Here is a 20,555-nt window from a genome sequence, read left to right as displayed (position 1 = left end):
GCATTTCTTTGACACTACTAAGATTGAGCACCTTTTCATGTATCTTTACTTTTTTTGTTATAAAATATATATAACCTAAATTCTATCATTTTAACCATTTAAAAATGTTTATTTTTGAGAGAGGGAGGGAGAGAGAAGGCATGTACGTGCATGCACAAGCAGGGGAGGGGCAGAGAGAGGGAGAGAGCGAGAATCCCAACCAGGCTCTGCATCAGTGCAGAGCCTGATGTAGGCCTTGAACTCAGGAACCGTGAGATCACTACCTGGGCTGAAATCAAGCGTCGGACACTTAACCGACTGAACGACCGAGGTGCCCCTATCATTCGAACCATTTTTAAGTGTACAGTTCAGTGGCATTTCTAAAACTTTTTGTCACTTTCAAATAGAAACTGTGTAGCCATCAAGCAAGAACTCCTCATTCTCCTTCCTCCCAGCCCCTGGTAACCTTGAATCTACTTTCTACCATGATGAATTTGCCTAGTCTAGGTATTTCATATAGGTAGACTCATCCAATATTTGTCCTTTTTTGTCTGGCATATTAGACCTAGCATACCATCTGCAGGGTTGGTTCATGAGTCGGCATGCATCAGAACATTATTCCTTTTCATGGTTGAATAGTGTCCCATTGTGTGTACATACCACATTTTGTCTGTCTATCCGATGATGGAGTTTCTACCCGGGACAGCTTTTCACATGGAGATAGGACCTTACTAACTACTCACTCCTGTTCTGAGGATACTTTCTGAACCCTGGAGAATCTGTGTTTGCCCCATGTCAGGGTGACCCTTACCTGTGTGTGGTTAGAGGTGCTGCTGAATTTTTTAAAGGTAATTAACCTTGAATTATTTAAAAAGCTCAAGATGAACACTGTAACTGTTGCTGTGTCAATATGGACTCTCCTTAGGTTCTTTCCTGTCCACCTCATAGATGTATTGCGTCAGAGGAGAACTCCGCAGGGGTTATTTCATTGTTTACTTCTAAGCCTGAAATCTGTCTCCTGTACATGGATAATTTAGCTTGTCCTGGAAATTCTCCAGAGTAGCCACATAGGAGCCCCAAGTCTGTGCTGGGGGGCCTTGAGCACAGACTGACTTCGGTTTCCTCATCTGTAAAATGGCATGAAACTTCTCCTAAGAGATTCTGTGTCCTTCCCAGACAGGTTAAGAAGCTCCTTTTTATTTCAAATCCAGTTTCTTCCTTGCTGTGGGAAGCCTGATCCTCTCTTCTCTTGAAGGAACTGGTCAGCATTCCCCCCATAATCCCACATTTCCTGTGATGGCTGTGGGCCCTCAGCCGTTGATGAAATGGTGAAACCGACTTTCCAGGGTGGAAAACTGGTGGATTTCAGCCCCTGCACTAGTTGGGTTTCTTTTCTTCGTCCTTGACAACCAGTGATGCTGTTCGGTAGGGAGCCCCCTGCCCTCCCGGGCAGCCTTTCTCTGGATGCCTGGAAGCTCCTGGGTGGCCTTGGGAAGTTTGAGTTGAGTCTTTCTGGATGAACTGCCCCCTCTCTCGTGGCCAGGAAAGAAGCAATGCTGGTTGTTACCCGCGTACTCTTGAGCCGCCGGCTGTGTGAGAGAAGATCCATTTGCTGCATCGATCTCCCCTGAGGCAGGAGGCCACTCACGGCCAGTTTCCCTTTTCAGAGCAATAAATCTGGGAAATCCTGTGCTGCAGCAGGTGCTGGAGAGGAAGAATGAAGTCCTGTGCGTCCTAACACAGAAGATAGTGACCACGCAGCAGTGTGTGATCTGGGAGCACATTCAGGTGGAGGAGCAGTGCGGCGGCGTGGTGGGGATCCAAACCAAGGTGGTGCAGGTGCGTGGCCGCCCCGGGGTGGAGGCACCGGGGCTGGAGGTCTCGGTCATCGCGACCCGGGTCAGGGGCCTCTTGGGGTTGTGTCTTCGTTTGTCAGGCCTCTTCTGTAGTGAGCTAATAGAAACCCAACTCAAATTGGCTTAAACAAGAAATAATGTATTGGCTCGTGTAACTGAAACATTCAGGGGAATCTGAGTTCAGTTGCTGCTAGAAGGGAAATTGGACAGACGGTGTATGCTGCCTCCCCTGGGGTAGAGTCCCTGTCAGGTAGGTGCTCTCCTTGTGGTGTGGTGGCTCTTTGCTGCCACCCCAGGGGAGTGTGCTTCAGGGCTGGCTCTCACCATCGTCACTTGTACCCATTTCTGAAGCAGACCCAAGGCCAGGGCAACACAACCCTCGGAATGGTCAGGTGCCTTCCCCAAAAGAAAATGGGTCAAAGGAGCACTGGTCAGGCCAATACACAGATAGCTACCAGAGCCTTAAGGTCTGGTAGCCAGAGGTCTCAAAATGACCACTTTGGGATCGCTTGCCTCAAATTCTTTGTGGACGGAGCTAGGGAAAGTAAAGAGCAGTACATGTGTCTATACACAGAAAAACAGATGCTTCTGGATTAAAATAGAAGCAGTCTTATTACCAGGCTGATCCCTGAGCCAGTACTAGACTTCTGTGGAACAGGAAGCTATCAACCCCAAACTGTTTCTTCCACAGTCTACCATGGTGTCTGATGACCTATTCTCAGAGATTTGTTTCTTGGAGTGACTTTTGACTTTTTCCAGAGGACCTGGGAAAGTTGTATTTGGAAGGAGGTGGAGACAGAGGTTGGGTCTGGAGGTGGACTCTCCTTGGGGCAGGAAGAAGGCTGGATAGCAGCGATGAAGGAGGGGCCTGATGGGAGGCGGCTTTGGCCAGCCCTGCCAGTGTTTCTGCCTGTGGTAACCCCACTACAGGCCTGGCGCCTGCCTGGAAATCAGGAAGCTGGCTGTCCTCCCACCAACTGGGATCAAGTTGCTAAAAGGGGTCTCTGATCTTCAGTGTTGAGGCAATGATCTCCCCAGGCCGTCCTGGGAAGGGGTCATATTTGTAACAGTGTTGGAAGGACAGAGCTCTGCTGCCTGACCACTTGGCATCTCCTGGAAATCCTCCTCTCATGCCTCCAGCACCTCCCCTGGGCTTATTTAACAGCCAGTGTGCCAGCCACAGGGGTCTGGAATGATGCCCCTGGGGAGGTCCTTGCTCTTAGCTAGTTCTCCCAGTCAGGCACTGACATTGTTTGGGATTGTCATCATTGTCCGGGCTGTCACAGTGGTTACCATAATCCTCCGTGAGGGAAATGACAAGTTACCTTGCTCATTTATCTGCTTTATTCAGTACTGTTGACCTAGTCTCATTATCCCCCACACTCTGGAATCTCATTCCACAGAAGTTTGGCCATTTACTTCCCAATATGTGCATCACATCATGAGGCCCACAAGGATCACATCCTTACATCTGCTGATTGGCTCCTATTTTCCACTTGGTTCCTCGGGCATTTGCTCAATGTTTTTGTATGCAAGGCCCAAGGCTGGCCACAGTGGGGAGGCAGAGAGAAGCCTGGGGAAGTCTGAGCTCATGGGGGCAGCTTGTGCTCTCACTCACAGGTGTCAGCGAAGGAGGATGGGAGTGTCATCAAGGACACCAACGTGGTGCTGGAGATCCCGGCTCCCACCACCATAGCCTACGGCGTCATCGAGTTGTACGTGAAACTGGATGGCCAGTTTGGTGAGTGCCGCCTCCTGCCCTGGGTGTTAGGGGAAAGAGATGGGAAGTGTGGGGATGACAAGTGTGGATGAACTTTCACCAGCACGGCACAGGGTCTATGCTGTGGGCATGCCATCAAACAGACTGTGGATCGGCCCTGGTGCCATGGTGTCCGTGAGGCAGGTTGTGGATGTCGCTGAGCATTAACTCTCCATCTCTGGAACGGGAAAGGCATTCCCTCACCGAGCTGTGGTCAGGATTACATGCGATGAGGCATGTGAAGTGCCTGGCATAGTGGTTGTTTATTAACAGCCTCAGCTGTTAATAATACTATCAGCATTCCACCTTCCTTCCCCCAACATGAAGCCAAAAATGCTCCACTTGACCTTGCTCTGTTGATCACCAGTGTGTTCAAAGCTGGGAGATCCTGGTCATTGCATCATTTGAAGAAAACAAGGGCTTTAGCGTAGCTCATGTTTGCTGATCTTAGATGCTCACGGCTCCTTCCTCCTGCTCTTCCTGAGAAGAGGTTGTGTCGAACCTAAGAAAACTGACCACTTCTTGGGGACATGAATGAATAAATGTAACATAATAATTGACTTTTTAAGGTATGGTAATGGTATAGTTATGTTTATTAAAAAAAAGAGTCTTCTGTTAGAGATTATACTGAAGTCTTCACAGATGAAATGGTAACGTGTCTGTGGATTGCTTCAAAAATAGTCCAGGTGGAATGTAAAGGGTGTATGCGTGGGGTTGGAAGAGGTAAAGAACAATTGTTGGAGCTGGTCACTGGGTATGAGGAGGTTCGTTGTACTACTCTATTCTTGCGCCATTTCACGTTTTCCATAATGAAAAGTTTTAAAAGGTGTGCCTTGATACACCATGCACATATCTCTTGGTGTCCCCTGTTCTTCTCCTGTTTGTTCTCTGAAGTGGCAGGTTAGGGAAGAGGAAGTTGTCCAGGAGGCAGCTTTTTGTGTGCACTTGGCCCACACGAGTTAACTATGGCATTGAGCTACAAGTATAGGCACTTAGAACACTGATGGTCCTTACCTGACAGTCACAAGCTCCTGGGCACGTGAGGAGCCAAAGAAGAGATGCGTGAGGCCTGGAATGCAATGGTGGAGGCTCCACTTTCTTTTCACACATGGAGCAGCCTGCATTTCAGGGAGGTGACACAGAGTGAGGGTGTCAGGTTTTTAGACATCGTTCTGCAGAGACTCCTTAGGAATGCATGAACTAACAGAAATACCAAGAATTGTGACCTACAGGCTTCAGGCCATGGTTCCAGATTTGCGTCCTTGTTTGGCATTTTTATGATTTTATTCTGTCTCTTTGGAAGTCTTCTACTTGAACAAGATTGTCGCTCCTGTTTTTGTTATCAGCATGTTACCACATGCACTTACATGATTCCAGCCCAAGATGTTTAGGCCCGGTTATCCTGTCCAGATGGGTTGGTAGTCGAGGGGTCACATTTATTAGCCTTTGGAAAACTTGGCCTGCACCCAAGGATGCCCATGAGTGCTCTGAGGACCTTTGGTGGCCGAGACCAGGCTGGGGCTACCACTCAAGGCTGTGGGGCCTGTGGGGATCCCCTTCCTGTTTCTCTGAGGAGGTGGCAGTGCCCTGCCACTTGCAGCTCTGGTGGGGCACCTGCAGAGGGCCTCTCTTTCTCAGACAGGATTGGAAAGACACAGCCTTGTCTGGCTGGCTCTCCTGTTTACATTTCAATTTCCATCCTTTTATCTTGGCTGGCTTCTGCTGTCTTTGAAAATATGCTCCTCTTTGTGCTGTTGAGAAGAGGTCCCCAGGGGAAATCGTGGAGGTTCTTTTGGCTCACTTCCCTCACCCCGGCCTAGGAAGCCCCGCTCCATTGCCCTTTCCCACTGCTGAATCTGTGCCTGTGCAGCCTGGTGGCCAGGCTGACTTTCTGTGCGACTCATAGCCTGATTTTTAAGCCAGTTTTGCTCCCCCCTGCCTTTTACCCCCATCTGTGTTCCACAGAATATTCTGATCTGGCTTCATAAACATAGATTTGCAGGGGCCAGAAGGGCCCTTAAGAGGCTGCCTGATGTCTCCTTCCCACCTTCTGAGAGGGGATACATTGGACAAGGATCCTGTTTGTCCTCTGAAACTTTATGTGGAGGCCGACTCCTCTGAGTCCCTTGTGGGAGGCACCATGTGGCCTGTCGAAGCCAAGAGATTCTCTCATCCATGACCCCTTCCTTCACCCATAGCTCTCCTCTTATAGCCAATCATAGACATCGTTTTATGGTTTTGAACTTTAGCCTTGTACTTCGTACAATTAGGCATTATGCCAGTGTCCTTTCAGTGCATACTTCTGATTGGATGCCCTGTGGACATGAACCTGTGCCCCTGACTCAGCCTCGGTCAGTGCACTTGTCTGCAGGTCTACTGGCCCCGACAGCATTTCCCCACCAAGTCCCGCCACACACTCTTAATTGGCTTCCCCGCTTCTGTGAATCTTTCCCCATCTGTTCCATCCTAGCAGTATAACTAATATGATTCTTTAAAAATAAAAATGTGGTCATTTCACACACCTGCGTAAACACCCTTCAAGGGCTCCTTTTGTCCCAAGACAAAGTCTGCATTTCAGGTGTGTTGTGGTCCAGCCCCAACAGGTGTCTAGCCTTCCTTCTAATCTCCAGATGCTGCTGATGTAGCCATCTGGCCAGAGTTAACCCACTGTCTAGGAACACTCGTCTGGCCCTTGTTCCAGAGCCCCATGACTGCCTGTGTGCTCTCTGCCCTCTTTGTCCAGCTAATTCTTACCAAAACTTTAGGAGGCTCCTTAGACACTGCTTCATCCAAGAAACTTTTTCTGGTTCTCTCTCTGCTCTTGCCATTTTGGCTTCAGGGACCTGTGCACCTCCTCCAGTACCCCTATGCTATGTCTTCCCACTAGTAACATACTTACTGTTGAGGCCTGGACTATAGTCCTTTTGTGTCACTGGCTCTTGGCACAGTGCCCAACACCAAAAACAATGAAAGAATTGGCAGTGTCTCCAGGGGTCTGTGCATGTGTATAGGCAAGAGTGGTGCTGATGCCACAGACTCCTAAATTACCAGCTGGGGGGCCTGCCTGGCTCTTGGCAGGATTTGAGCCTATGTTAATTGTCATGGTGGCTGTCTTGGGGGAGCAAGGTTAACACCTGAAGCCTGGTTCACATTCATCTGCCTCAGTGCCTGGTGCCAAGGGCACAGTGAGCCAGGGGTGCCCCAGGTGCCCCAGGTGCCCCAGATGTCCAGGGGTCGGATGAGTACATAAAGGATTGTTTCATTTGTCTTTAGATAGCCATTTGATTTTTGTCATTAGTACCCACAAGCAAGTAAAAATATGTGCTAATCCTCATGACATCCATATTTTAATTCTGTAGCCTGTGCTTAAGTACACAAATGATTAAATAGAAGCATAAGGGGTACCTGGGTGCCTCAGTCAGTTAAGCGCCCGACATTGGCTCGGGTCATGATCTCACGGCTTGTCGGTTCCAGCCCCATGTCAGGCTTCTGTGCTAACAGCTCAGAGCCTGGAACCTGCTTCGGATTCTCTCTCTCTCTCTCTCTCTGCCCCTCTCCCACTCCCACTCTCTCTCTCAAAAATAAACATTAAAAACAATTTAAATAGAAAGATAAAAAGAGCCCTAATTCATGAGTGCACTTGCTATTTTTGCTTATTAAGGACATAATAACTATCACATAACTGTTACCTTAGGTTCTTAAATATGGACATATTTAAGGAAATATTTTATTATTTAAAAAAACTTTTTATTATGGAAAATTTATACATGTTCAAAAGTAGAGATAATACTATGAACTCCCATGTACCAGCTTTAATAACTGGGTTGATTTGTGTTTCATCTACAACTTGACCACCTCCCTCCATCCCATTCAATAATTTCGAAACAAATCCTAGGCATTGTATTGCTCTATCTATAAATACTTCAGTATATCTGAAGATGAGCCTTTTTTTTTTTTTTTTTTTAAGACCAGTTTTGCCTTTATATAGATTCATGGAGACTGTATTTATTTGAGTCTGGTCTTTTCACTCAATATGTTTGTAAGATTCACTTATACAATTGCAGAAATCAGAAATTCACTTTTATTTTTTATTTTTATTTCTTTTTCAATATATGAAGTTTATTGTCACATTGGTTTCCATACAACACCCAGTGAGAAATTCACTTTTAATTGTTGAGTATTATTTTATTTATTAATGAATAAAAGACAAGACTTGAAAACTACAACCACATACCACTCGTATACTTATATTGTCAATAATACTTTAATATCATCAGTTCAATCAAATCAAATTTATTAATCAAATTCAAATTTTTTGTTTCAAACATGGGAAGATGTTTGATTTGGCTTTATTAAAAAGAAAACCACTAGGGACACCTAGGTGGCTCAGTCGGTTTTGTGTCTGACTTGGGCTCAGGTCATGATCATGCGGTCCGTGAGTTCAAGCCCTGCATCAGGCTCTGTGCTGACAGCTTGGAACCTGGAGCCTGCTTCGGATTCTGTCTCTCTCTCTCAAGAATAAACATTAAAAAAATTAAAAAAAAAAAAAAAAAAAAAAGAAAACCACTGGCCCCAACTGCTGTCATTTTAAAATGTACTCAATTGAATTTTTGCTATTTAACAGTTTGTTCAAGTCAGGCTAAGGAAATACTTCTGATGTTGAAAAGATTGCCTCCCACCTGTTCAGAGAGGACACACTGGAGAGCTTTATGTTGAGAACAACCATTTTCCTGTATTTCTAGGAAGTGGCTGACTTTTCATCAAACAGTGTAATGTGTAGGAAGTGGGCTTATGGGGTCAGAGAGTGGATGTATTCCCCTCCACCCCCCCACTTCCCTATTAGGTAATCCTGGGTTTGAGATGTGCCAACAAGTCTCAGCTGACCCTATGCCTGGCTTGTCCTTTTCTCCCACATTACAGAATTCTGCCTCCTACAAGGGAAGCATGGTGGCTTTGAGATTCACAGAAGTGACTATGTCTTCCTGGACCTTTCGTCCTTTGAAGAGTTTCCGTTTTGGGAAATGCCAGATTCTGGACCAGGACCATCTGCCCTGGATTGGCCGATGAATGTTTTAAAACAAGGTATTGTCAGCAGGGTGGGCTGTGGTGATCTGATTGCTGCTTTAGTACTATATACTTCATGAGGTGAGGTGGCCTTCAGGAGCGGTGACTCCTCAGCGACTTAATGGAGAACATTTGAGAACAGAGGGAACAATGCTTCCAAGTCAGACCTAGTCCACTCAGCAGAATGCACCTCTGTGGAATCTTAGGGAAACTCAGGTCTTGGATGCCATGTTTTGAGGAAAGGGTGGAAGACTAAGGAGTGAAAGAGTCTGGGGTTTGGCATTTTCTTTCATTTTATCCATAGAAGACTCGCAGACTATTAAAAGTAGCTAGTTAGCAGCAAAGAGCGATATCCCAAATTTTGCATCTGTTTCGTTACATTCCAGCCTTCACTGCCAGCACAGGCAAGGCTTTCGTCAGCATTGCAAAATGCTCTCTTGGGGGCTCTTTATCCACGTGGCTTGAAGCCCTGCATCCGGTGAGGAGGAGGGGAGTACCTGTGACTTGCCTGCAGCAATTCCTTTTATTCTTCATAGGATTTTGTGTTTTAAAAAGTTGGCTTTTCTTGTGGTGGTGTGGGCGGGCGGGGGGTGGGGGCGGGGAGGAGTGCAGTATGTAGCCAAAGAGGAAATGGACAAGGAAAAGGGGAAACAAATAACTGGGTAAGAACTTGGTAAAAAGAGCTAGAAACAGCTCAGAATGATCTGGAGAATGGCCAGGAGGATAAGAAGAGACTGTCATCTATGGGGCTTCAGAGGGTCCCAAACTAGAAGATACTTCTCTTTCTGTAGCAAAAGCATCAGGGTTGGAAGAAATGGCAGGGAAGGATAGGACTCTTCCATCTTGCAGGGCTGCAGGCCCCTCCTCTGCCTCCTTGAGACTGACAGTTGGGTCTGACTTCCAGCTGCCATTTAAGCATGGTCGTAGGTTAGGACACAACAGAGTGGCCCTGCAGCCGTGTACTGTGCTCCAGGGAAGGGACAAGAGTTCATGGACTGCAGCTTATCATTTCCTTTCCCACCAGTCCACTCTGTCAGTTGGCCATTCAAATCAGCCTGATGTGGAGTAGGGTGGGGGCCAGCCTGGCCTTTATGCCCTTGGACTTTACACCAACCAGGAAAGCTCTTCTCTCCAGGATGGCATGGCAAAGACCTAGCTGTATTTATAGAGAAGTATTTGAATGGGTCAGTGACTGATGTGACCTGTTCCTCTCCATGGGGCTCTCTGACCATTGTGTGCTGGAATTTGCCATCAGCAGAGGTAGTGCATTATGTATTAGTATGCATTTCTGCATATGAAACGGTTTTGGTTTATCAAATCTTGTTTTTAAATCCTCACTGGGCTTAATTTACTAGAAGTATTTCAGTGTTGTTTAAAAAAATACAGAAAAGATTTTAAGGAGAGAGCCTCAAGCACCCTGCAGAAGATGTGCATAACCCAGCTGGTGGGTCTGTGTACCTGCCCATTCTCCAGGATGGGTGAAGAATAATGAATGGGAAAAATGGAATGGCTGGTGTTTGCCATAAAAATAGGGTGCCAGACTCTTTGAAAAGTAAGCATTAAATATTAAAGGATAAAAATATGCATGGTATTAAAAGAAAGGACATGGAAAATAATGGACTTTGGAGTCTGCATGGCTGCAAAGCCCTATCAAAGTATTGAGTGATGGTTAGTAACTCAGCCTTGATAATTGACTTCTGTAGAAATCATGCTAAAGAGGAGTCTAAATAATTGATTAGACTTTTCCAGAAAGTAGACTTAATATTTAGTAAGTCCTCAGAAAAAAAAAAGTCTGAAACGAATCCGGGTGGCCCTCTTTCTTTTCTCTTTTTGTCCCCCTTCTTTCTTCTTGCAGTAGTGTGAGTGGTTACTGAAAAACACGCAAGGTGTTATCTAGCTCGATGTCTTTTGCTTCCTAGTTCCATTGTGTGTTACTGCATGTGTTTCTGCATGTGTCTTTCAAAGAACTGAGGACAATTACTATAAAAAGCAAAGGCTCCTGTCCCTTGTTCTGAGACACGCATGGGAGTCACGATGCTCGGAGTGCTCTGCTGTTTTCACAGGGACTCTGCTCTTGGAGAGGGATTTCCATCTGTTTTTGGAGCTGCCAGAACAGCAACAGACAGCACTTAGTGACATACTCCAGGCGGTCCTGTTCGATGAAGAATTGCTTGTGGTCCTGGAACAAGTGGTAAGACCACAGACCTCTCAAGGCAGTGCTGCTTCTACCTGGGTTTTCGGGAGATGTGGACAGGCTAGACCTCTTGGGATGAGGCTGTGAGCTGGGATAAAATTGCATTTAAAATTTCCTCACTTCTTTTAAACCTTAAAGCTTCTTTTTTTCTTATTCCCAGATCCTTAGTTATCTAAATGCAGAAAGGTAGCTGATGTCAAGAATCGAAGTGCAGATTGGTTCCCTTGGGCTGTCATAGCAAATTACTACAAATTCTCTTACAGTTCTGGAGGCCCGAAGTCTGAAGCTGAGAAGTCAGCAGGGCCATGCTTCCCCCACAGGCTCTAGGGGAGGATGCTTCCTTGCCTCTTCCAGCTTCTTGTGGCTCCTGATGCTCCTTGGCTTGTGGCCACACTCTTACAGTCTCTACTCTGTCTTCCTATGCCCCTGTCTTCTGTGTTGATGTCTTCTCCTTTTCTGTCTCTTAAAGGACCATTGGATGGTCACCATTGGATGTAGGACCCATTCCAGCCTAGGAGCATCTCATCTTGAGATCCTTAATTATATCTGCAAAGACTCTAATTCCAAATAAGGTCAAACTCTAAACTTCCAGGTGAACATATATTTTGGGGGCCTCTATTCAGCCCCACTACAAGGGGGCTGTGTGGCAGAGTCCAATAGGTCAATTTATTCTATTTAGAATAGATTGAAAAGCAGGCCTTTGTATTTTTTTGGTTTGTAGCAGCAGGATTTTCTGGTTGAGTTCCTTAACTATTAGTTGTACAAATGGTAAAGGACACACCACCTGGCAACCTGCCAGACTTTGTACTCTCCTTCCTTAAGGGGGCTAGAGCAGATGATTTATATGATAGGTTTTTCTTTTCTTTTTTCTATTATTCAGAGATTTTGAACTCTGATTTTCTGATTCAATGCTTTTATGATTTCCAGAAGAGCATTCATGTTATTTTCCACTCTTGAAATTGGACTGTACCAAAAGAGCTTGGCCACCGGTGGGGGACCCTATAATTGTAGAGAGAGTCTAACAGTCCAAGACATCTGGGTGTTCTGGGTGATGTGCAGCTCAGAGGTGGGTGTACTAGCCCCAGGGAGAACACACATGTTTCAAAAAGCCCCTGACTTATACTTCCTAGAATAGCTCCAAGAGGGAAATATCAGACCAGTAGTACATTTGGAAAGAAGATCAGGTGTCCTGTCAAGTGCAGGAGAAAGAAGCTTCCCAGGTAGTGGGGGCCAGTGGGCTCTTCTACGAATGCATCTGATGTGAAGGTGATGATGGAGGAGAGCTCACTCCTTACTGGCAGGGCCACCCGCCTTCCAGCAGGTCCAATGCTCATGAATGGGGCTGCCCTGGGTCTAGCTGGGAATGTGGTTGGGGGCTGCTGTGCCAAGTTTAAAGCTGGATAACATGATGGGATAATGTTTTTATGTTCCCCTCAGTGCTGCATGTAGTCACTTGTTCCTGATCTCTGGTACGACCGGACAGACCCTGCCCTGTCCTGGAAGGCTTTCCTGTATCCGTTTTACCCTTGCTGTGAAAGAATAGTACCTGGGCAAGGCTGTTTACTCTTCTTATGAGGAAATCTAACCTGGCGGATTAGTGATTTAAAAACAGAAAGGAATTAGGGTTTTGCTTTACTTGGGAGATGGTGGAAGGGCAAGGGGGTGCATGTCATGGGGCAGAGGCTCAGCTTAGCCTCTGGCTTTACTACATCCATCTCTTTTCTCTTCCTTATGCAGTGTGAGGACATATTAAGTGGCCTGTCACTCCCAATGGCAATACTGGGGAAGCTGACGCCCCCACAGCAGCAGGACCTCATGGCTTTCCTGTGTCTGGTGGGGTACAGAATGCAGGGCAAGTGTCCAGGCCCAGAGGATGCAATCAGCAACCAGGAACTCTTTTCTACAGCCTACTTCTTGGTCAGTGCACTAGCAGGTATGGAAAGAGAGAAAGAAGTGCTGTTGTGGCTTTGAATTTGCTTTGCTTATTGTTGTGGAAGATGTGGTAAATATGGTTACTTCCCTTTCAGCAGTACAGGGAGGGTAAGTGAAAGGCTGAGGAAACTTATATCATTGCCATGAAAAGTCACGGACTTGAGTGTGATGCCAGCTTCCTCTACTCTCTCTTTTCTCTTCCAAGGAGGGCTGTCTGCAGGCACATACCCTCAGCGGCACAGGAAGGCATCTTCTCAAACACAGCCTGTGATTCATACTTGAGCCCTGACACTGCTGCATGGAATGGCTTCCATCTGCCTACTGCTTTTTCCTCCAGTGTTTTGGTACTTCTGACCCTCATTGCAGACTTATTGGCCACCTTGTGTACATTTGGGCAGGGAGACTGTAGAGAGTATCCCAATGCACTAGGATGCTGGGCCCAGCAGCAACACAGCTTCCACGATGGTCCTGGGATGGCCCTTCTGGAGCACAGTGGTACAGTGGTTATCTAGCAGTGGACCCTGCCCTGCCACTCCTCTATCACTCCCATCCAGGATTCACCATGCCAGAGGGTCTTGGGTATCAGAAGGTAGTCATCCTATGTAAGGAGGCTGGGCTTCCAGTTCCTTCTTGGAAAGGCAAGACCTGGCACAGCAGCCTAGGATCTCTGTCCCCACAACTTCCCTTCATGATGATATTAGTCGAGGTGTTGACTTCCTGATGCATTCATGGCTGCTCCCCAGCACCACAGACAAACAGAGGCCAAGGAGATTGTCAGGTTTTAAAAAATTAATCAGGATCCCTCTTGCTAGCTCTACGTGCCAACGAATATATGTTACGTATATATGCTATGAATATATGCTGTGTTCGAAGTCATGGATACATGTTTTAACTAGGACAGGACATAAAATAGAGGCCTGTGGAACACTGCTAGAGACCCTTCCTCCCTGATGTTAACATCAGTGTACTCGAGTCTTTCGATATAGCCATTCTATTAGGGGGTAATCTACGGGCCAGAGTTTTCCAGTTTGTGAAGGGCCTTTTCTTTTTTCACACACCCTATTACTTATTGAAATATTTCTATCAATAGCCTAGTTCAGTGATGTGAAATATGCAGTATATGGCTGAAGTGGTGAATGCATCACAGTCCCCTTCTCCTTGAAACCTGGACAAAGTTTCAAATTCTCTGCAGCCTTGCACATAGGCAGCCACGGGGAGTTGACACGTAACCTGAGATTTACTTGCTGTTTCTGAAAACAAATTGTCAGAACAACTGCTGTCAGTTGTTTTGGATGCTCAACCGACTGAGCCACCCAGATGCCCCTATCAGTTCTAGTTTTTTGATGGGAGTTTTCTGGGTTTTCTATACATAGTATAATGTCATTTGCAAAGAGTGAAAGTTTGACTTCTTCCTCACCAGTTTGAATGCCTTTTTTATTGTTGTCTGATTGCTGTGGCTAGGGCTTTTAGTACTATTATGTTGAATAAAAGTGGTGAGAGTACACATCCTTATCTTGTTCCTGACCTTAGGGGAAAACTCTCAGTTTGTCCCCATTGAAGATGATGTTAGCTGTGGGTTTTTCATAAATGGCTTTTATTATGTTGAGATAAGTTCCCTCTAAACCTACTTTGTTGAGGGTTATTACGATGAATAGATGTTGTACTTTGTCAAATGCTTTTTCAGTGTCTATTGAAGTGATCATTTGGTTCTTAGCTTTTCTCTTATTAAATTTTTTTTTTTTTTTTTTTTTTTTTGAGAAACAGGGACAGGGGCAGAGAGAGAGGGAGACACAGAATCTGAAGCAGGCTCCAGGCTCTGAACTGTCAGCATACAGCCCGACACAAAGCTTGAACTCATGAATCATGAGATCATGACCTGAGCTGAAGTCAGATCCTTAACCAACTTATCCTTTCTCTTATTGGTGTGATGTATCACATTGATTTGTGAATATTGAATCAACCTTGCAGCCCAGGAATAAATTGCATTTGGTCATGGTGAATGATTTTTTAAATGTATTGGGTTTGGGTTCAGTTTGCTAGTATTTTCTTGAGGATTTTAGAATCCATGTTCATCAGAGATAATGGCCTATACTGTTTTTTTGTTTGTTTTGTTTTGGTTTTTTTTGGTGTTTTCATCTGGTTTTGCTATCAGGATAACACTACTCTCATAGAATGAATTTGGAACTTTTTTCCTTCCTTTTTATCTTTTGGAATAGTTTGAGAAGCATAGTTATTAACTCTTCTTTAAATGTTTGGTAGAATTTGCCTGTGGAACCATCTGGTCCTGGACTTTGGTTTCTTGGGAGTTGTTTGATTACTGATTCAATTTCTTTGCTGGTAATCTATTCAAATTTTCTATTTTTTTTTCCTGTTTTGGTAGGTTATATGTTTCTAGGAATTTATCCATTTCTTCTAGGTTATCCAGTTTTTTGACATATAGTTTTTTATACTACTCTCATATAGTTGTATTTCTGTGGTGTTTGTTATTTTTAATCTCTCATTTGTGACTTTATTTGGGTCCTTTCTCTTTTTTTCTTGATATGTCCAGCTAGAGGTTTATCAGTTTTTTTGTCCCGCCCCCCCCCCCCCCCCAAAGAACCAGCTCCTGGTTTCATTGATTTTCCATTGTTGTCTTAGTTTCTATATCATTTATTTCTGTTCTAGTCTTTATTATTTCCTTCCCTCTGCTGGTTTTAGGTTTTGTTTGTTCTTTTTCTAGCTCCTTTAGGTATAAGATTAGATTGTGTATTTGACATTTTTGCTGTTGGGGCAGGCCTATATTGCTATACACTTTCCTCTTATGACTGCTTTTGCTGCATCCCAAAGGTTTTGGACCATCATGTTTTCATTTTCATTTGTTTCCATGTAATTTTTAATTTTGTCTTTAATTTCCTGGTTGACTCATTGTTTAGTAGCATGTTATTTAACCTCCATGTATTTGTGGTATTTCCGGATTTTTTCTTGTGGTTGACTTCTAGTTTCATAATGTTGTAGTCAGAAAAGCTGCATGGTATGACTTTGATCTTTTTAAGTTTGTTGAGGCTTGTTTGTGGTCTAATATGCAGTCTGTTCTGGAGAACGTTCCTTGTGCACTTGAAAAGAATGTGTATTATGCTGTTTTAGGAAGGAATGTTCTGAATATAGCTGTCAAATCCATCTGGTCCAGTGTGTCGCTCAAAGCCATCTTCTTGCTGATTTTCTGTTTAGATAATCTGTCCATTGATGTAAGTGGGATGTTAAAGTCCCCTACTGTTACTGTATTATTATAGATTAGTTATTTCCTTTATGTTTGTTATTAACTCCTTTATGTATTTGGGTGCTCCCATGTTGGATGCATAAATATTTCAATTTTTATGTCTTCTTGCTGGATGATGGCCTCTTTATTATTATATAGTGTCCTTCTTTGTCTCTTGTTACAGTCTTGTTTTAAAGTCTATTTTGTCCAATATAAGTATTGCTACACCAGCTTTCTTCTGACATCCTTTTGCATGATAAATGTGTCTCTATCCCCTCACTTTCAATCTGAAGGTGTCTTTAGGTCTAAAATAAGTCTCTTGTTGGGGTGCCTGGGTGGCTCAGTCGGTTAAGCATCTGCTGACTTAAGCTCAGGTCAAGATCTCATCGTTCCCAAGTTTGAGTCCCGCGTCGGGCTGTGTGCTGACAGCTCAGAGCCTAGAGCCTGTGTCAGATTCTGTGTCTCCCTCTCTCTTTGCCCCTCCCCTGCTTCCACTCTGTCTCTCTCTCTCTCTCAAAAAAAAAATACTAAAAAAATTTTTTTAAAAAAATAAGTCTCTTGTTGGCAGCATATAGATGGGTCTTATTTTTTAATCTACTCTGTAACTCTCTATCTTTTGATTGGAGCATTTAGTCCATTTATATTCCAAGATATTATTGATATGTATTTGTTGCCATTTTATTATTTGTTTCGTGGTTGTTTCTGAACATTTTCTCTGATCCTTTCTTGCTTTCATGGTTTACTGGTTTTCTTTAGTGATATATTTGCATTTCTATCTCTTTATTCTTTGCCTCTTTACTAGTGCTTTTGGTTTGTGGTTACCATTAGGTGTGTACATAACATCTTCTGCATGTAGCAGAACATAACATAGCATAACATCTTCTGCATGTAAGTTGGTTACTTATGTTTGAACCCACTCATTACTCCTTCTTTCTCCATGTTTTAAGTACATGGTGTCATATTTTATGTCTTTTTTGTGAGTTCCTTGACTGTTTTTTCACAGAAATACTCATTTTTATTGCTTTTGTGTTTTTGACCTTCATACTGTCATTTTTTATCTTTCCTTTCTAGTCAGAGTCCCCTTTAGTATTTCTTGCAGGGCTGGTTTAATGGCCATGAACTCCTTTAGTTTTTGCTTATCTGGGAAAATCTTTATCTCTCTTCTATTCTAATGATAGCCTTGCTGGACAGTGTTCTTGGCTGCTGATTTTTCCCACTCAGCACTTTGAATATATCCTGCCACTCCCTTCTGGCTTGGAAAGTTTCTGCTGAAAAATCCAGATAGCCTTATGGTGTTTTCTTTTGTATGTAACTGGTTACTTTGTCTTGCTGCTTTTATTCTTAAATTTTTATTTACCTATTTATTTGTTTGAGAGAGTGCAAGCAAACAAGTGGGGAAGGGGCAGAGGGAGGGAGAGAGAATCTTAAATGGGCTCCATGCCCAGTGCAGAACCCAATACTGGGCTCGCTCTCACAACCCTCAGATCATGACTTGAGCTGAAATCAAGAGTTGGATGCTTAAATGACTGAGCCACCCAGGTGCCCCGTCTTTTAATATTTTTTCATTATCACTATATTTTGCCATTTTAATTACAGTATGTCTTGGTGTGCATCTGCTTTTGCTGATTTAGTTGGAGGTTCTCTGTGCCTCCTGAATCTGGATATCTGTTTCCTTCCCTGGATCAGGGTAATTTTCAGCTATTATTTCTTCAAATAAATTTTCTGGCTCCTTTTCTCTCTCTGCTTCTTCTGGAACTCCTATAATGTGAATGTCATTACATTTGATGGAGTCACTGAGTTTCCTAAGTCTATTCTTGTTTTGCATAATTATTTTTTCTCTTTTGTTCAGCTTGATTTCTTTCCATTACTGTCTTTTCTATCATTAATTGATTCCTGTGTTTTTTCCAGCCTGATACTCATTCCATCAAGAGTGTTTCTCATTTTGTTTATTGAGCCCTTTATCTCTGCTATGTTATTCCTTATCTCTGGGTTAATGGTCTCCCTAGTGTTCTCCACTCTTTTCTCAAGTCCTATGAGAATCCTTAGGATCACAGCTTTAAATTCTTTACCAGGCATGGTACTATATCTGTTTTTCTTAGAACTTCTGAGATAGCCTTGTCTTTTCATTTGGGACAAAATGTCTTCTTATTTTGTCTAAGTCTCTGTGCCTGTTTTGTTGTTAGGAAAGTTAGCTACATCTTCTGTTCTTACCCTTAGGTAAGGGCTTTATGAAGAAGAGATCCTGTAGTGCTCTGCAGTGTAATGGCCCGTTCCCCAAGGCCTGATGATTCCAGGAGTGTTTCTAATGTGTCCTGGCTACTTTATCCTTCAGACGAGTCTGCAGAGGCTCTCTTTGTCTGTTGTGGACAGAGTTTGGTCCCTGGCCTGAGTTGGTGTGTTTAACTAGGTGTGCTCTGGTCTGCTTGTTAATGAGATCTATTGCTGCTGCACTGGAACACAGGCCTCACAAAACGTGTAAGTCAGGAGATGCAGTGTTGTCAGGAGTTTGGGGCCCTCTTCTGAAGGGGGGGGCCTGCTGTGCTGGGAATGAGGCAAGCATGGCTGGAAAGTGTGGTTCTTGCAGAGCATGAAGCTAGGTATAATTAAGTACCAAGTGTTGGCATTGCACTTTTTAGAACTTTAACATTTTTTTACATGTTTTTATTTATTTGTGTGAGAGAGAGAGACAGAATGCAAGCTGGGCAGAAAGAAAGGGAGACACAAAATCCAAAGCAGCCTCTAGGCTCTGAGCTGTCAGTACAGACAGAGCCCAATGCAGAGCTGGAACTCATAAACCACAAGATAATGACCTGGGCCGAAGCTGGATTCTCAACCGACTGAGCCAGCCAGGTGCCCCTTGCCCTGGTTACTAGAGGTGACTCTGCTTTTATGTTAATGAAAGGGGTAGGGGAAGGCATTTGCCAGTTTCTATGTTCTCAGAGGGGTCTCTCCATGAACACTGTCTCTCTAGAACATGCTCTCAGATGAGCAACTAACCTCCCCAGTGTGTGCCCCAAGACACTCTTCAGATTGCTATTTCATGCTGTATGTCTGCGGGCTATTTGGGGCTGCTCTTGAAGAGAAGGCAGGTGATGTCCTTTAAAAATCAGGGCTTTAAGCACCACTGGTTGCAAGAACTCAGGAAATAAGTGCCCTTTTGCTTTCCAAGCCAATTGCTGTGGGGATTCATTTTTTCTGTGTGCTCCCCTGTGTTTCACCCTTCTCTGTGACCACTGTTCCCTCCATTCTGCGGTTGCCACGATCCATTTCTCTCTCAAGCCACAACTCTGGACTCTATCTTCTTGATGTGGCCTCTTCTCTACCTTTAGTTGTGGAGTTTATGCTGCCAGTCTTCAGATCGATTTCTGGCGTCCTTAGCATGATATGATAGTTGTCTAGTTGTTTTTGTGGGATGCAGCAAGCCTAGGTTCCTCCTACTCAGCTGCCATCTTCCCCTTCTTCTTCAAGTAGGCCTGTCATGGGAAAACTGGGGGTAGTAGGCAGCTAAGAACTCTCTCCATTTGTTACTGTCCCATGGGGCCCAGGATCTCAAGCCTGCTCACCACCAGAGCCAGGTGATCAAGAGGTATTCTCTGGCTGGCAGCCATAAAAACTACAGCATCAGACCTGTGCAATGGCTCCCCTCCAGGCGATACTGGTGCTCTGGAGTGTGGTAGAGGAAGGATGCAAAGATGGTAAGCACTGGCAGCTATCTATCCTTACAGTGTACTCCAGCAGGCCTCTCCTCTGTTTGAGGTGTCTGCCCTTTAGATTGCTTGTTTCTTTTTAATGTTTGTTTTTGAACGACAGTGTGAGCAGGGAGTGGCATAGAGAGAGGGAAACACAGAATCCAAAACAGGCCCCAAGTTCTGAGTCTGGATGTGGGGCTCAAACCCATAAACTGTGAGATCATGACCTGAGCTGAAGTTGGATGCTTAGCTGACTGAGGCACATAGGCACCCCCAGATTGCTGCTTTCAGATAACAAGCCTGTTGCACAGAAAGTCTGGACACCTGTCAAAGGGCTGCCTTGGTGTAGGTAAGTCCATGTGCAAGGCTTTGATGAACCATTTCTCAGTTTGCTATAGCCTTGTGGGTCTCAAGGACATGAGCCCCATTGGCTTTCAAAGCTAGAGGTGTAAGGAGCTGGTCCCTGCAGTGCCTGTCTTAAAAATGTAGGGTTCAAACTTTTTGCTCTTCATAGAGAAGCTTTTAAGTTCTCTTCCAATTGTGGGTCACTGTGCCAAAGGTGGGGTTTATGGTGACTTTATGGCTCAGCTTTTCTTACCTGCTTCAATGTGGGATGTTCCTTGCTTGCCAGATGTGTAGGAGTTGCTCTGGTGGTTGCGGGTTTTTTTTTTTTTCAGAGGATATTGTTCCATATGTAGCTGGAGATTTGGGGCATCCACAGGAAGAGGTGGGTTCAGGATCTTCCTACATTGCACCTTGAACCAGTCTCTTCATGTTTAACTTATCCAGCATCTTGCCTGTGTCTGGAACTCTTCCTCAACCACTTTGTGACCTTAAGTGTGAACTC

The 20,555-nt window shown here is 44.6% G+C and overlaps 1 protein-coding gene across 1 annotated transcript in view; it reads left to right on the top strand.

Moving 5' to 3' along the window:
• Positions 1 to 20,555, top strand: part of GSDME (gasdermin E) — a 64,248-nt gene that overhangs the window by 38,051 nt on the left and 5,642 nt on the right. The window contains exons 4-8 of the mRNA XM_042920415.1: positions 1,647 to 1,818; positions 3,456 to 3,576; positions 8,515 to 8,676; positions 10,722 to 10,849; positions 12,590 to 12,785. Coding sequence (XP_042776349.1) covers positions 1,647 to 1,818; positions 3,456 to 3,576; positions 8,515 to 8,676; positions 10,722 to 10,849; positions 12,590 to 12,785 — 779 coding nt within the window. The remainder of the gene's footprint in view (positions 1 to 1,646; positions 1,819 to 3,455; positions 3,577 to 8,514; positions 8,677 to 10,721; positions 10,850 to 12,589; positions 12,786 to 20,555) is intronic.

The sequence above is a fragment of the Panthera leo genome, chromosome A2, assembly GCF_018350215.1.
Source record: "Panthera leo isolate Ple1 chromosome A2, P.leo_Ple1_pat1.1, whole genome shotgun sequence".
NCBI classification, from domain to species: domain Eukaryota; kingdom Metazoa; phylum Chordata; class Mammalia; order Carnivora; family Felidae; genus Panthera; species Panthera leo.
Note: the sequence above shows the minus strand (reverse complement) of the source record. Positions and strands in the feature narration are given on the sequence as shown.